Here is a 14,451-nt window from a genome sequence, read left to right as displayed (position 1 = left end):
GACATGCTCTTAAGGTGAACTAAACTTCAGTTGGTGACTGTTAGGCTGCACAGTTTAATAAAATCTTAGGTCACTTTAGCTTCTGAACTTGTGATCTCTACCTCTTTTATGTGTATGTATATTAATATAAGTAAACAGTGAGCTTTTGGAGTTAATTAAATCTTTTGCCATATAAACTAGTTACGGTATATAAGATCAAAAATACGTATTTTAGATCAAATGTAAAGGTTATATCCCCAGTATTAGTTCAATCCATATTTTAACATAATAGTGCACATCAATTGTTTGCCATTTACTGTCTTTAGGAATAACGTGCAAGTTCTTTTTAATGCGTTAGGTTTTAATATATGGATAACTACAGAAGGAGTCTTTCCTAAAGTTCTGCTCGCCAAGTAGTCATCACTGCTGCTGGTCACCTTGTAGCCTGTGTTTTCTTTCACAGTGTTTCCTCCTTCTCTGATTTCCTGGCCTTCCTCTTACTACTCCACTATAGAATCTCTTCAGGTTGTGTTTTTGTGCAGTTTAGCTGGGGCCACAGTTACCTGAAAATGATTTTCAGGTTACCAGTACCTTCTAAGAGGTATGGTCTATCCAAGATGTGGATTAAATACTCAAGCCTGCTATTATTTAACAGTTGCGCAGGTTTTTTTTTGTTGTTGTTTTTTTGTTTTGGTATCAGTATTAAATACATATTTGTAATAACGGGAATCCTTACAATATTCTAGATGTTGATGAATGTTCAGAGCAACCAGCTCTATGTGGCAGCAATGCAGTTTGCAATAACCAGCCAGGAACGTACCGATGTGAGTGTGTAGATGGATACCAGTTTGCAGCAGATGGACAGACTTGTGTTGGTGAGTTTCAAATTTCTTAAAAACACCGTGATTAAAACACTGGCTTTCAGGCTGTGATTTGTCTCACAGAAACAGAACGCACCTTCTAGGATATATGCTGGCTTCTAACATGAATTGAATTTAGGGGTTTGTTCTACAGTTAGTGACTACAATCCATTAGGTAACTGAAGAAGGTGCCTGAAGTACTTTGTTTCCATCTCATAAAAATTCCCCAATTAAAATGTTTCCAAATGGAAAAATAATGGAATGCTTCTGTCTTTTTTGTACTGTGTCTTAGTTGTAGATTTCACATAGAAGTAAAATTCCAATTTGTAAAAGAACAAAAATTGAAGTGAGCAGTTACTAATTTGTCTTTATTTCACAGTGTCTCACTCTCAACATGAGGTACTGCCTTTTCTGCACCATGGCTGTAAATTATTTTCTGTTGTCTTACCCCTTGGCTTTTGGGGATTTGAAGTTTTGTTTCTTTGTTTCAAAGCTAATTGACAGTAAACTTTGTCTTTTTTTGGTCTCCATACCTGATATCAAGGGACAAACCATCGCATCGTTAAAAAAAACTACACGTTCTCTTATCATTGGTTGTGTTGATCCACAACTTCTCTAGGCAGCTTGTTCTAGCGCCTCATGACCCTCACAGTAAAGAATTTCTTCCTATTATCTAATCTAAATCTATCCTTTTTTAGTTTAAAAAACATTACCCTTTGTCCTATCACTACACCCCCTAACAAAGAGTTCCTCCCCAGTTTTCCTGCAGGTTCTTTTTAGGTACTGGAAGGCCACTGTAAGGTCTCACCAGAGCCTTCTCTTCTCCAGGCTGAACAACCCCAGCTACCTCAGCCTGTCTTCGTTGCTTCAGCCGCTCCAGCCCTTTGATTTCTTGGTCTCCTCTGGACTTGTTCTAATGCTTTCATGTCCTTCTTGTGCGGGGGGCCCCAGAGCTGAATGTAGGGCTCCACGTGGAGTCTCGAGAGCGCAGAGCAGAGGGGGAGAATCGCTTCCCTCGACCTGCTGGCCATGCTACTTTTGATGCAGCCCAGGATACGGTTGGCTTTCAGGGCTGTAAGCGCACATTGCTGGCTCGTGTCAAGCTTCTCATCAAGCAGCACCCCCAGGTCCTTCTCCTCAGGGCTGCTCTCAATCCATTCTCTGCCAAGCCTGTATTTGTGCTTGGGATTGCCTCAGTCCAGATGCAGGACCTTGCGCTTGGCCTTGTTGAACTCCATGAGGTACTCACAGCACCACTCTCAAGCCTGTCCAGGTCCCTTCCCTCCAGCATGCTGACTGCACCACACAGCTTGGTGTCATCAGCAAACTTGCTGAGGGTGACTTGCTGAGGGTGCACTCGCTCCCGCTGACCATGTCTTTGACAAAGAGACTAAACAGTGCCAGTCCCCAGACCGACCCCTGAGGAACACCGCTCATTACCGATCTTCACTTGGACATGGAGCTGTTGACCAGAACTCTGAGTGCAGCCATCCAGCCAGTCACAAGCCCCATTCCTCTGTCCAGTAGGAATTACCATTCATGTCCACTCAGTGTACACTGAGCCTATTCCTTTCTTGCAGAACAGTTGGAAAAAGGCAACTTTTTCCACAACACAGGAAAGGATGGGGTCAGATATGGAAGCGCAGCTTTATATTCTTTCCATTATAACCACCACTACCCTTTAGTCACCTTGACCTGAAGGAGGATGTTCTTCTCTCCAGCCGTGGCCTTGCTGGTTTCACTCTACCGCTTTTCCATGAAATTGATGTGTCATGCTTGTAACAAGTGCCAAGTGGCTCCTTACCTAGCTTGAAGGACTTCAGCATGATCCCTTCCTTCAATCGAAAAGAAACTTTGCATCCATAAGATGCAGGGGGCGGAAGATGATCCGTAGTTTCCCAACAGAGTGAAAATAAATGCCATGGTAATCTTGTTCCCCGTCTATGGGTTTACAGCCTGTGAACAACCTGAATCTCAGAAAATGCAACAGCTACCCTCTTTGTGCTTGTGTGGCTTGCTCTGGGCTACCCACTCTGCCTCAGCTTTTCTGGAATTGCAGCTTTTTCATACCAGCTGTGTGACTCAGCAAACAGCTTAAGGAGAGTTTTAAGTGAATCCTGTCTTCCAATTAGCCCACTGAGGACTGGGGGACTCCCTAGAAATTCCAGCTCTAGAACTTAAGCATTTAAAATGCTTAATTCTAAATAGATTACTTCATCAAGCAGAACAGATAGAAATTATTCTAACAGTGGTGTCGTCTTCTCCAGAGAAATGAAGAAAATGCCTGTTTTCAGTTCTGGCTTTGATGGTATATTTTAGTGTTTTTTTCCCTGCCGGTACTGTGGTAGTTTCCATCTGTGTACTGCGATGAAAGGAGCATTGTGGAGTCTGGTGCTGGTCCCCTGTAAGTTCCTAGGAAGAACTGCATAAAGAAAGCCTCAGTGGACCCTGTTACAGCAGCTGGAAGTCTGTTCCTAGATGCGCATGCTGTGAACTTGTGTACTTCACATATATAAATGTATACAACATTTTTGTAGTATTTTGCCTCTTTCTTTTTTAAATACCTTGGTTTCTTTTCTTCTTCTTCGACATAAGAAAGAGCTGCTGAAACTCTGCCTTACCTGGAATAGATTTGTATAAAAAGCAGTGTAGTACCTTCAGAGTCACGGCTGCCAGCGTTGAGAAAGCTGTGGAAAGCTGCAGGACTGGTCCCAGCTGCCACAGTTGGTCAAAATCTCTCCAATAGTTGACAAATGTGTTTATCTCTTATTGAATGAGTCACGGCTCCTATCCGTAGCCAAGTGATGACAGCCCTGGGTCAGTGCTAGGTTAGTGTAGCAGGATATCTAGTAATTCCCAGCGCAGTGAACTGGCTACTCAGCTAACATGTGAGGTGCCTTTGTGAGATGCCTTACATTTCTTCAGTGAGGTTTCCAGTTTATAAACAAAACTGGCATGGATATTAGGATCTGTGGCTGTGGTAGCCTTTCTCCCCTGCTCTAAATCAACAAGCATTTATGAGGTGCTAGAAGACAGTAAGTCGCTTATGAAACGCTAGTAAGGTTTAACATCAGCGAAAGGAAAGGTCTTGGGGGGAAAACAACAGCAGCCCCCAGAGCAAAACATAGTTTCCTTGTCTCCTTTCTCTTCTCTGTGCTTTCACAGCTGTTCTTCTCTCTCTACAAATGTATTACAAGCTTCAGCTTTGTGGAAGAAAATTCAAACTTTCACTCTCTTGTACATCTAACCTGCAGCTGTTGAATATGCCGTAAACCACTGTCAGACAGGCACACATGGTTGTGACATTCCTCAGCGTGCTCAGTGTGTGTACACTGGTGGCTCTGCCTACATCTGCACGTGCCTCCCTGGCTTCTCTGGAGACGGGCGTGCCTGTGAGGGTGGGTAGTACCATTTGTTGTGTTTTCTTACACTTTATTGCACAACTTGGCTGGTCACTGCAATCTCCTATAGTTGCTTCTGATTTAAAATAGGAAAGTTTGTAGTTTGAGTCCTGCAGGCAAGCACTGAAAGCTCTTGTTCTTTTTTCCCTGCACTTTTGAATTCACTCTTCAATATTTGTGCTACAGAAAGTCTGAGGTGAGGTAGCCCCAATTTTTGCGGCAGCTGCAGTTAGGAGATGAGATCCTCATCTGCTGGAATTGTTTGAACTGTATTGGTTTATGTTACTAAGAGGGAATCACATAGTGCTCAGAATTCAGAATCTGCAAAAATGTTATGCTGTGTTTCATGTCAATTGGAGTGTAGTGGGAGAGCAGCCTTACCTAAAAACATCTTGTAAACCTTGCTAGCCAAATCCTACCTCTCTTGCTTTGTTTTTAAGTCTTTTCCTTGAGAAACATGGAGAAAGAAACCTATTAAATACTGTGTGAATTAACAGTGCCAGTTACCCATCAGAGTAGCATGGTAGAGGGATTTCCTGGAAGGCAGAATCTAAAATACATGCATGCTTTTTTCCTCTTTGCATTTCTGTATTCTTCCAAAGGTCTGTAATTCTACTCCTATGTCCTAAAATAGAAGCCTGAAACTAATAAGCCAGATTTGCACTTTAATTCCTCACTCTGACTTGTAAGCTATCTTTCATCATGAGGTATGTTTATCTAAGACTGGTCTTTTATTTTACAGATACAGACGAATGTCAACAGGGCCGCTGTCATCCTGATGCTTTCTGCTACAACACTCCTGGGTCCTTCAGCTGCCAGTGTAAGGCAGGTTATCGTGGGGATGGTTTCCAGTGTGTATTAGGAGGTAAAATTTTACAGTTCTTGAAAGTTGGACAGGGAATATAATTGGAGAACTGGAGGTTATATGATAGTTTGCCTTCTCTATAGAACAAATTGTCTCACCGGGGACTTCGTTCTTTCTCAAGTCTCTCAGGTTCTGAATTGCATCAGGTTTGTGCCAAAGTCTATATCTTGACTATTACCACTTTTCCTGCTCAGTATCCTGTTTTAGGTTTTGTTTGTCTACCCCAAGCAGTTCTCAGCCCAAAGATGATGCTATCTTTAGAAGTTGCCTTATGTGATGGTTTGACAACAGATTGATTTTGTTTTGCATATGCAGCAGTCATGTATCATAAAACATGGAACTGTTGGTAATGTAAACTAAATGTAGCATTACAGGAGAAAAGCGAAGGATGAGACGAACGTATCTGGAATTCACTGAGATCCAGATACCTACATTCCAAGTATAGCCAGTGAGAATCCAGAAAGACTAACTCCAGTTTCTAGCTCTCTTAGATGTTTCTGTACTTACCCAGTTTGTTCTCTATTTAGCAGAAAGTTCTTTATCCTTCCACACTTCTGTTCTTGCATTGTGGTTTGAGTCTTGAAGTATATAACTCCTGATCTTGTAGGCATGCTAAAATATATATATTTAGTAAGGAACCATAAGGCACAAAGTAGCATTGTTAGAGTTACTTCAATTCAAAAGCATGACAAACCTAGGTGATAGCACTCAAGTTTTGCACAACGTTGAATGCTTTCATCCAGGAAATACATAAAACCTACCATCTGAGTACATTTGAACGCACTTCCCCTGCTTCTGAGATTCTTGCTGTTGGGCTACAGACCACCCTGCACCTCTCCATAGACTAAAAGTCAAAATGTGCAGCCAAGAGTAAAAAGGGCATGTAGCCAAAGGGAAAAGAAACAAAAAAAAGCAGTATGACTGAAGAAGGAAAAGCTGTCTTTATAAACCAGCTTCTGCACTGTGTCTTAATGATATCCAAAGTATTTGATGATTCAAAGCTGGTTTTTTTAAATGATTGATGTGCTCCCTTAAAAGTGCTTGTCTGCATGACACAGTATCACTATCTGATGTGTTGCTGAAACTTAATTTTTTTCCTTTTTGCTACTGTCTTCCCTAATTTGAAGTTCTGACGTTTTTGCATGGTACGATGCTAATGCCTCAAAACAAAAAAGGCAAAGGGTAACTTATATAGGAGAGGCATAAAAAATCACAAGGTGATTTCTGGTTTTAGATCATATTTGCATGGCTTCATCGTGCACTCAACAGCACGTACTATGTCAAACCATCCAATGTCTGTAGACTTCACTATCATAGGCAAATTGTAGGAGCTTTTGCAGTGTTCAATTCTGAAGCTCAAGCTTTTGCAACTGTATGTGAGTCTTCCAGTATTATTTTCAACGTACTTCTCATCATGAATGTCCATGCATATTTTTCTTTTAGTGCCAGATGAATGTAGAACTACTCAGTGTTTCTGACCAATGTTAAAATATTTAGCAACGAACCTGCTGATAAAAGTAGGATTTTTACTCCTAGAGAAGAAACTTGATGTGAGTAGCTCGAAGCAAAATCAAACCTTAGAGCTTCCAGTTCTTCAAGAACAATTGCAGAGGCAGAAATACTGTGTTCATGTCTGGCACATGCCCCTTTGTAGCTCAGGCCGGTGATTTTGGGTGGTGAGGCCCTGGAACAAGCTGCCCAGAGAAGCTGTGGATGCCCCATCCCTGGAAGTGCTCAAGGCCAGGCTGGATGGGGCTTTGGGCAACCTGATCTGGTGGGAGGTGTCCCTGCCCCTGGCAGGGGGGATGGAATTAAATGGTCTTTAATGTCCATTCCAACCCAAACCATTCTGTGATTCTATGATTCGGTAGGCTGTTACTTGAATTTAACCAATTAGCTCTATTACCGAGGCATATTTAATTTCTTCTGAGTGTATATGATAGCATACTTGAGTTGTTGTTTTTTTTGTTTGTTTGTTTTGGGAAAAACACCTTTTCACAGTGTGTCTACTAAACTGCTAAGTACAGACTAGTATTTTGTACTAACTTAATATTGTTATTACTACTTATCCTGGATGCTTCGTGATTTTTCCACACTCAACACAAATGTAGCTTGAATGGGGATGTCTCAAAGTCAGGGCTTTAATGGTAACAAAAAAGTGTTTTGGAGAGTTTAGTTGTGTCTACTGTTCTAGTGGGTGGGGATCGGCCAGGTTTTGTTAATTGGTTAATATGTTTTTTTGTTGTTTTTGTTTTTTCATGTGGTTTTGTACTACCAGTAGAAGACGTGCTTTAGAAACACTTGCATCAATTGGTTCTGCTCACGAAATTCTTTAAGCAGGAGTAAAAAAAAAAAAAAAAAAACCAAAAAAACCCCACAAACAAACAAAACCCACCCTCCCCCCAGCTTTATAGATAAGAAGTCTCACTTTTGCTGAACCCTGACTAATGGGCAGAGCATCTGTGTTGCCTTGCTGGCCTGCAGCAATGGGAGCGTTGATAACAAAGTTAGCTACTCCTCCCTTCTTTGAAAGTTAATAGAACAATAGCTGCCCCTGGGATGTCATTTATTGCTAAAGCTTTAGTGCTTTTAAAATGGATATATCCGACTGCTAATCACTGCCAGTAGTTAGAATCAAAATACTTTCTGAAGCCTAGCAAAAAGCAGCTTAGTTTACTTTAGCACCCAATTTGTAAAGTAAGTTGCTTCAGGATGGAGATTGCAGAAAAGAGTCCATTGTATTCAGATGTTATTAGAGAGCCTTTCTTCCCTTTTTACCCACTAAGGTTTTGATCTTGTTAGCCTCAGTCAAGTCACTGAAGTCTTTCCTGGTTGTTAACAGCATGGAAAGTTTCATTCGTCCAAATACTCTGTTCTTTTTCCTGTCCTTTTCTGAACAACGTGTACAATTGCTTGCTTGTGTGGAGTCTTCATTATTACGTGGAGCATGCAGTTGAATCTTACCACTGGGAAGAGCAACTCTTGTAGCAAGCAGCCTTAACAAGTAAGATGGATTTGAGTTGTATGTGAGTGGATGTGGTAGGAGTAAACCAGCAGGTTAATGAAAGAGTTAACGATGCTGGAATGCCCCGCTGCTCACAGCTATTAAGAATGTCTGCACTTCATTATTTCCTCACGCTTCATTTTTCCATTTCAAAAACCAGATGTCTGAGTGTTTCTACCCCTGCAGACCCCAGACACTGTTTACTAAACAGACACAAGTCTAGATTATTGGACAGGGGGTCTGACCATTAAGAGCCATTCAGTGGTCCTCTGCATACCATCTGTTTCACACGAGAAATGCACTTACAGAGCAGCACTGGAAGTGAAGGATTGCAATGCAAAGTGAATGGACAAAGGGAAGTGTGTTGTTTTGTCTTTCCTCTTCCTTTTCTGGCAATGTCTGAGAACAGCAGTTAAAAGTGCCAGCATAACTCTTTGTGATATGTGGGGAATAAAGTGATCCACATAAGAAATAAACAAGTACTCTTCGGTTGCATACTGGTCACAGTTTTAAATCACTTTTCTGTCTTTAGCTTGTGAATGAAAACCTGTTTGAGTAGTTATATCAGATCTTGAAAATTTTCTGAATGTGAATTGAATTTAATATAGTATACCAGGCTGTAATCTCTCTTACAAAGTGGAAGGGAAGAAGGCCCATACATCCCTGTTTCTCATGCTGTTTTCTCGGCCTCCATCTTTTTTGAAAAAGTCCATAAATTATCTTCTGCAGTGCCGCCACAAGATCTTTCCTTTATAACTAAAAGAGACTTTGAATATTTGCATATGCCTTTTTTTTTTTGGCTTATGTTGGGAAAGTGTAGGTGTATATTTTTCATCCGGTCCACTTTCAGTATCTGTGCTATTTCCAGTTCATTTTTTCAAGTTCTGTGGTATTCTTCAGTGACTTTTAAATTCTGTGTTGCTAGTGGTAGTTGATAAAACAACTGGAAAAAATGCCGAAAACATTAAATTGCAATTTTATTTTTCTGAGAAAGGGTATTCATTTAGCTTGAGTTCAGGATGCACCCTTTCACGTATCTAGTCTGCCTTGGGTGTGCTGTGGTCCGTGGAGCATCACTTCTTCAGCAGCCTTTCTTCTCTGTTCTCACTACGTTCTTACTACAGCCTCTCTCCTCAGAGCTCCCTTCTGTATGCTCCTTCAATTTTTCACTGTTCTTTTGAACTCTGGGTACCAGAGTTGGACCCACTATTCCTTGAATCATGTAATAACTTTGCTTCTCTATACCTGCATGGTGTTCCCTGTGTATCTGCTGAATTCTTATTGATACCCCCTCACAATCCCAACAGGACTTAGCTTGGTGTTCACACTGAGCTGCTTATCTGCTGTCAGCTTTCCTGGGTTGTCATTTTCCAAGACAAGTCTCTGTCTTTAGAGGATGATGTACACAGTATCTCCCATGAAGAGTAACTTTCCATTTGACTGTGAATCCACTTGTTGATTTTAGTGAGCTCAGTTTACCTAGTGAGGAGGTCGCGGAACCTTGGAAAAGGCATGCTTCATTTTCCAGTTGCTACAAACAAGTATGGTAGTAGATGTAATGGCACAGGTTACAGCAGTTAAGCATTATTTGCTCTTAGTTCTTGGAGTAGTTAATGGAAATTTTCCTCACATAAGAGTCAAGAGACCAGAGAACTCCTCTAGTGTTAATTGTCCTGTATCACTGAAGAGCCTTAACTAGATGAAATATTACTGTATGGGTATTAAAGGAGGAGCTCTAAGGAACCTTCTCATTTAGGCTGATGCACTGAAGGAAAGGAAACTTACTAGCCCTGTCTGTGTCTGAAAGCTGGCTTACAAAGTAGCCTTTGTACGACCTAAATACGTGCCAATTCTTGCTATATGTTTTGTCTAACTTGTATTGTTAGATCACCAAAGCTTTATTTACTGTGTGAATCTCATCTTTCAGACTGCATTATAGCTAGCCTCATTTCAGACAGTTAATTAACACAATTTAAAGCTTGCAAAATTAAGCCATCTTTTATTTTCTTAAGCACTCTGAGTAAAATGTATGACTGTGTAAGCACTATGAGTAGATTATCCCAACCAGCTGGCATGTCTGGATCTTTAGAAAGAACAAATCATATACTCTGAAATCATATACTCTGCCTTCTAGAAACAGGATTCTGATTTTGGAAACTAATTTGGTTGACTAATCTCTTTCCTTTGGTGGGGATAATTGCATAACCAAGGCGTTTGTGAGATTGGTTTTGATCATTCCAATATGACCACTCTTCAAAGCTTCCTTAAGTATTCCTGTATAAAGTCTGTAGATTTAAATGTGAGCATTGTTTTTGAAATTTGAGCAGGCATTGGTATTTCATGTTCCCAATAACTCCAGTATATTTTATGTGTAACAGTTGAGTCCAAGCTGGGAGTACGTACGCTCCTTTGTATACTTTATATTTGTTAACTCCTTTTCATAAAATTATTATTTTTTAAAAATTAACAGGCTAGATTAATCTGTTTGAGTTTCTCTAATTCTGGGAGTTGGGACAGGAAGGAAAACTGACCAGCTTCTACATTAGCTCTTGTATCCCACTTAGGAGGAGCTAATAGTGTCTCAAAGGATGGCACGAATGCATTGCAGAACAGAAGCAGGGAGGGTCAGTTTACTAATACCCTGTATTCCTTCCTGCTTTCTCTCATGAATGATGCGTGTAATTAGATTAAAAAAAAATGTGATAAAACTATCCTACTGGAATCAACATTTCTTTTACCTGCATGGTATTTTGAGTACTATAAACAAAATTTGAGATAATGGAGTTTTTCCTTCAGTGTTTGACTTTGTAGGTTGACTCAAGGCCTTTCACCACCCACACTAAAGCTGAGGCCAAATATTTTATTTGCTTGGACTGAGCTGTTCTCCAGACATTTGTATTGCTTTAATTGTGTCCAGGTGCATGAAACTTCTCCAAAGCTTTTGCTTGCATAACTGGTTTAAATAATACTAATAAAAAAAATCCCCCCCCTTTATTTTTCGATATTTGTGCGACTGTTACACCATGATAGTCTGTAGGCACATGGGATTAGATTCTAGCTCAGCTGGGCTGGGTCTAGGCTGTCCACCAGGCAATGTAAAAAGAAGAAAGTGTAATATTCAACCTCTTCATCAGACAGACTGTGGTAAGTATTTCTAGCTGTCTGTAGAAATCACTGACAGCAGGAAGATACTCCCCGGAATTAGAAGTCTTTCCCATTGTGCAAGACTCCTTTATGAGTCTCAAGTGTAAGGTAAAAGTGACCCAGATTTCTTTGTGCAGAGAAGGAAGAATGTTATTTTTATGGCATTCTCTTAATTTCACTATGCTCTTTCATATCTGAAAGGATATGTTGATCTAGATGACATTCCCTATTGCGCAACAGAGATTAATTCTTCAGTCCAGACTGCTTTGTAAACTTGAAAACAAAAGAAATGAATCCCTTTATCTCCTGATAAACTGTAAAGTTAGTCTTCTTCTGTAACCTCTGTAGCAACACATAAGCGTTTGGTGTGGCCACTGTGTATCACATGTTTATCAGTATGCATAGTAGTATTCCTGTTTTCAGTATAGCCTCACTTCCATGCTTTGTCAGGCACTGGGCAAACTGTTCCTGCAGTTCCTCTTGTAAGTCTAAAATATCAAATGAGGGCTCAAACGTGATGCCAGAGCTTTAAAAAGCTATTATGCATCAGAGCAAAGAGTTGACTTGCTTCCTAGGCTCCATAGAGAACTCAGCATCTGCCTTGTGTCCTGATTTTCTCTTATGCCTCTGAAGGGAAACTCAACTTTTAGCATTACAAAAAAAAAATACTTTACCCACTGTATGGTCTGGCTAATTACTCATATTTTAAGGCCCATGGGTATTTGCCAAACAAGTAGACTTTGGGGGGTCCCAAGTCGGACAGAATGTTCTTGCTAATGTGCTTCTAGGAGAAAAACAGAAGCTGGAAAACATTGTCTGTGACCTTTCGATGTAGGAAGCTGCAGGGGAGCTCCTTGTTCTGTTTTACATTACCCAGTGAAAGATATTTGAAATGATGTGAAGTTAAGGCGAATGTGTTAAATTTACATAGGACAGACTTTCTGAAGGTGCACTGAAGGTATATGCCTTTAAAGTTTGTAACAATGTTCCTCCAGTGGTGAGAATACTCGTGTTTTAAATCGTCAGTGCATAGTAACTGTTAGTGGAACAGAGTTATTAGTTAAAACAGAAGTATTCACCAGTCTGTTTTTTTTTCACAGGAGTGGAAAAGACCAGATGTCAGCATGAGCAAGAAGTAGCTCTTGCAAGCGGGGGCGCCTTCTTCCAAAGAGAGATGAGAGTGGCTCAGTTCGTTCCTCAGTGTGATGAGCATGGCAATTACCTGCCCACTCAGTGCCATTCCAACACTGGATATTGCTGGTGTGTGGATAGGGATGGAAATGAGATTGATGGCACCAGAAGTGGCCCAGGAGTTCAACCACCATGTAAGTGGCTGAAGCACTTGTCTTTTGTGTGTCTCTCTGCTGAAGTGCACCGTCTCCAAATACGGGGCCCCTGACATATAGCACTGACTTGGAGCAGTGCAGACTTCTGTTGTCCCAGCCCTTTGACAACTCTAGCATATGCTTTTCCTTCAGCCAGGGCATCTGGACAGCTGTGGTGTGCCACTGATTAAGAAAGATGGTTTTCTGATTTCTTTTGTGCCTTGAAACTGTGAGAGGCCTCTATAGTTTCAGCCCTCAGGGAGCTGTGGCAGCTACAAATGTGTGGTAACTGGTTGTTGTTTCAGGAAATGAAAGATGTTCCTTCTTACGTCTTCCTCACTTGAACTGCAAAATAAGATTTTGAACATTTGATGGAACAAGCAATTACAGAGTTGAACATGAAATGACCTTTTATGTCAATTGCTCCTTCTCTGTCAGCCAAGGGAAAAAAATGAGAAGCTCTCTGCATCAGATTATAGTTATTAGTGTCTACTTATAGGGCTGTTTCCTTCTAAGAAGCCTGGCTGTAATTGTATCTGCAAATAACAAGAGGCCTTGTTATGCCGTACAAGCTCATTTTTTTCCATCTGTTTCTTTCTCTATGAACAAGGTCTGAGCACAGCTGCTCCTCCTGTTGCTATTGGGCCCTCTGTTCGACCAGACACGATACCTCTGCCTCCAGGAACACACTTGCTCTTTGCCCAAAGTGGGAAAATTGAGCATGTTCCACTAGAGGGAAACAATATGAAGAAAAACGGTGCAAAAGCACTCTTGCATATTCCAGTAAGTAACCTACTATAAAATTCCACGTGTCTTGGAAGAGCTGCAGCAAAGATCAAAGTGAATGTTTGTCTTCTATGTCATTTGATAATTGAAGTTCCAAATTCAATTTTTATTCTTCATTAGAATTTCAGTAACCTGTCACTTTGTCACTGAAAATTCTTGACCTGACTACTCAGAAAAACCAAGCTATAGAAAAAAATATTTGCCTTTAAAGAATAGATCATAAGATAAAAATCTAATATTTGTGATCTTATGTGTTTCCAACAGCTCATGATATAAACACTCCTACCCTTACACTTTCATTGGCTTTCTATTCATTTCTGGCTGTGGTATAAAAATGCAGGAGACCTACAAAAGCAGTATATGGAGTTTTCCTCTTATGCCCTCAAAATTTTGTCATAAGTCTTAATCTCTTCATGTTCTCAGTCAGTTCTCAGCATTCTTGGCTACAGATATATAGATTTTTTTTCTTGCTTCCTTTTCCATGTGCAGCCCCAGTGGGTGGTAAATCCTTTTCCCACACTTCTTACTACTATCTTGAGAATCATTTTTCCTTGAAAATGAATCCCTGATGCTGAGAATGTATCTTTTCCATCACCTGTGACATGCACAAACTTTTTCCACTTCCAATTTCATCACATTCATTTATTTTGCCTGAAGCTTGGGATTTCTGTTTTCATTCTAGTATTAGTGTATTTATAAAAGATAACAGCACCAGGTAGCATGCTGGCCTAATAGATGAGATACTGACTAAATTACCCAGATTCAGTTAAGTACACAGTACCACAAACTGTGCTGTGATGCAACGGCAAAATCAAGCTTTTGTCTCTTGTCCAAAGCACTGTTGCAGCAATGCTTTAAAGAAAATACTGTGGGTAGTTAAGCTGATATAGAGAAACAATTCTGAATCCTTGTCAGCTAGTCTCATTACTTACTGGGTCTAGCTTAAATGGAGTAATTAGAACCATCATCAGGAAAGAGCTTCCAAAAGACAAGATGCAACTCTTCATTAAAACTTCAGTTAAACTCTCGATTTCTGCACGCAGTATTGTCTTTGTTTTGTGCTATCTCAGTGTTGTGTATTTAGGTG

The 14,451-nt window shown here is 40.5% G+C and overlaps 1 protein-coding gene across 8 annotated transcripts in view; it reads left to right on the top strand.

The window, feature by feature from the left end:
* NID1 (nidogen 1) overlaps positions 1-14,451 on the top strand; it is a 61,345-nt gene that overhangs the window by 14,895 nt on the left and 31,999 nt on the right. For 7 of the 8 annotated variants that reach the window (XM_083828114.1, XM_083828109.1, XM_083828110.1 and 4 more), the window contains exons 10-14: positions 726-854; positions 4,094-4,237; positions 4,983-5,105; positions 12,354-12,578; positions 13,189-13,361. In XM_083828114.1, coding sequence (XP_083684240.1) covers positions 726-854; positions 4,094-4,237; positions 4,983-5,105; positions 12,354-12,578; positions 13,189-13,361 — 794 coding nt within the window. The remainder of the gene's footprint in view (positions 1-725; positions 855-4,093; positions 4,238-4,982; positions 5,106-12,353; positions 12,579-13,188; positions 13,362-14,451) is intronic. The other variant, XM_083828115.1, reaches the window with a different exon arrangement.

The sequence above is a fragment of the Anser anser genome (genome assembly GCF_964211835.1).
Source record: "Anser anser genome assembly, chromosome: 3".
In the NCBI taxonomy this organism is placed as follows: Eukaryota; Metazoa; Chordata; class Aves; order Anseriformes; family Anatidae; genus Anser; species Anser anser.
The sequence above is the reverse complement of the archived record's forward strand: the minus strand, read 5'-3'. Positions and strand labels throughout refer to the sequence as shown.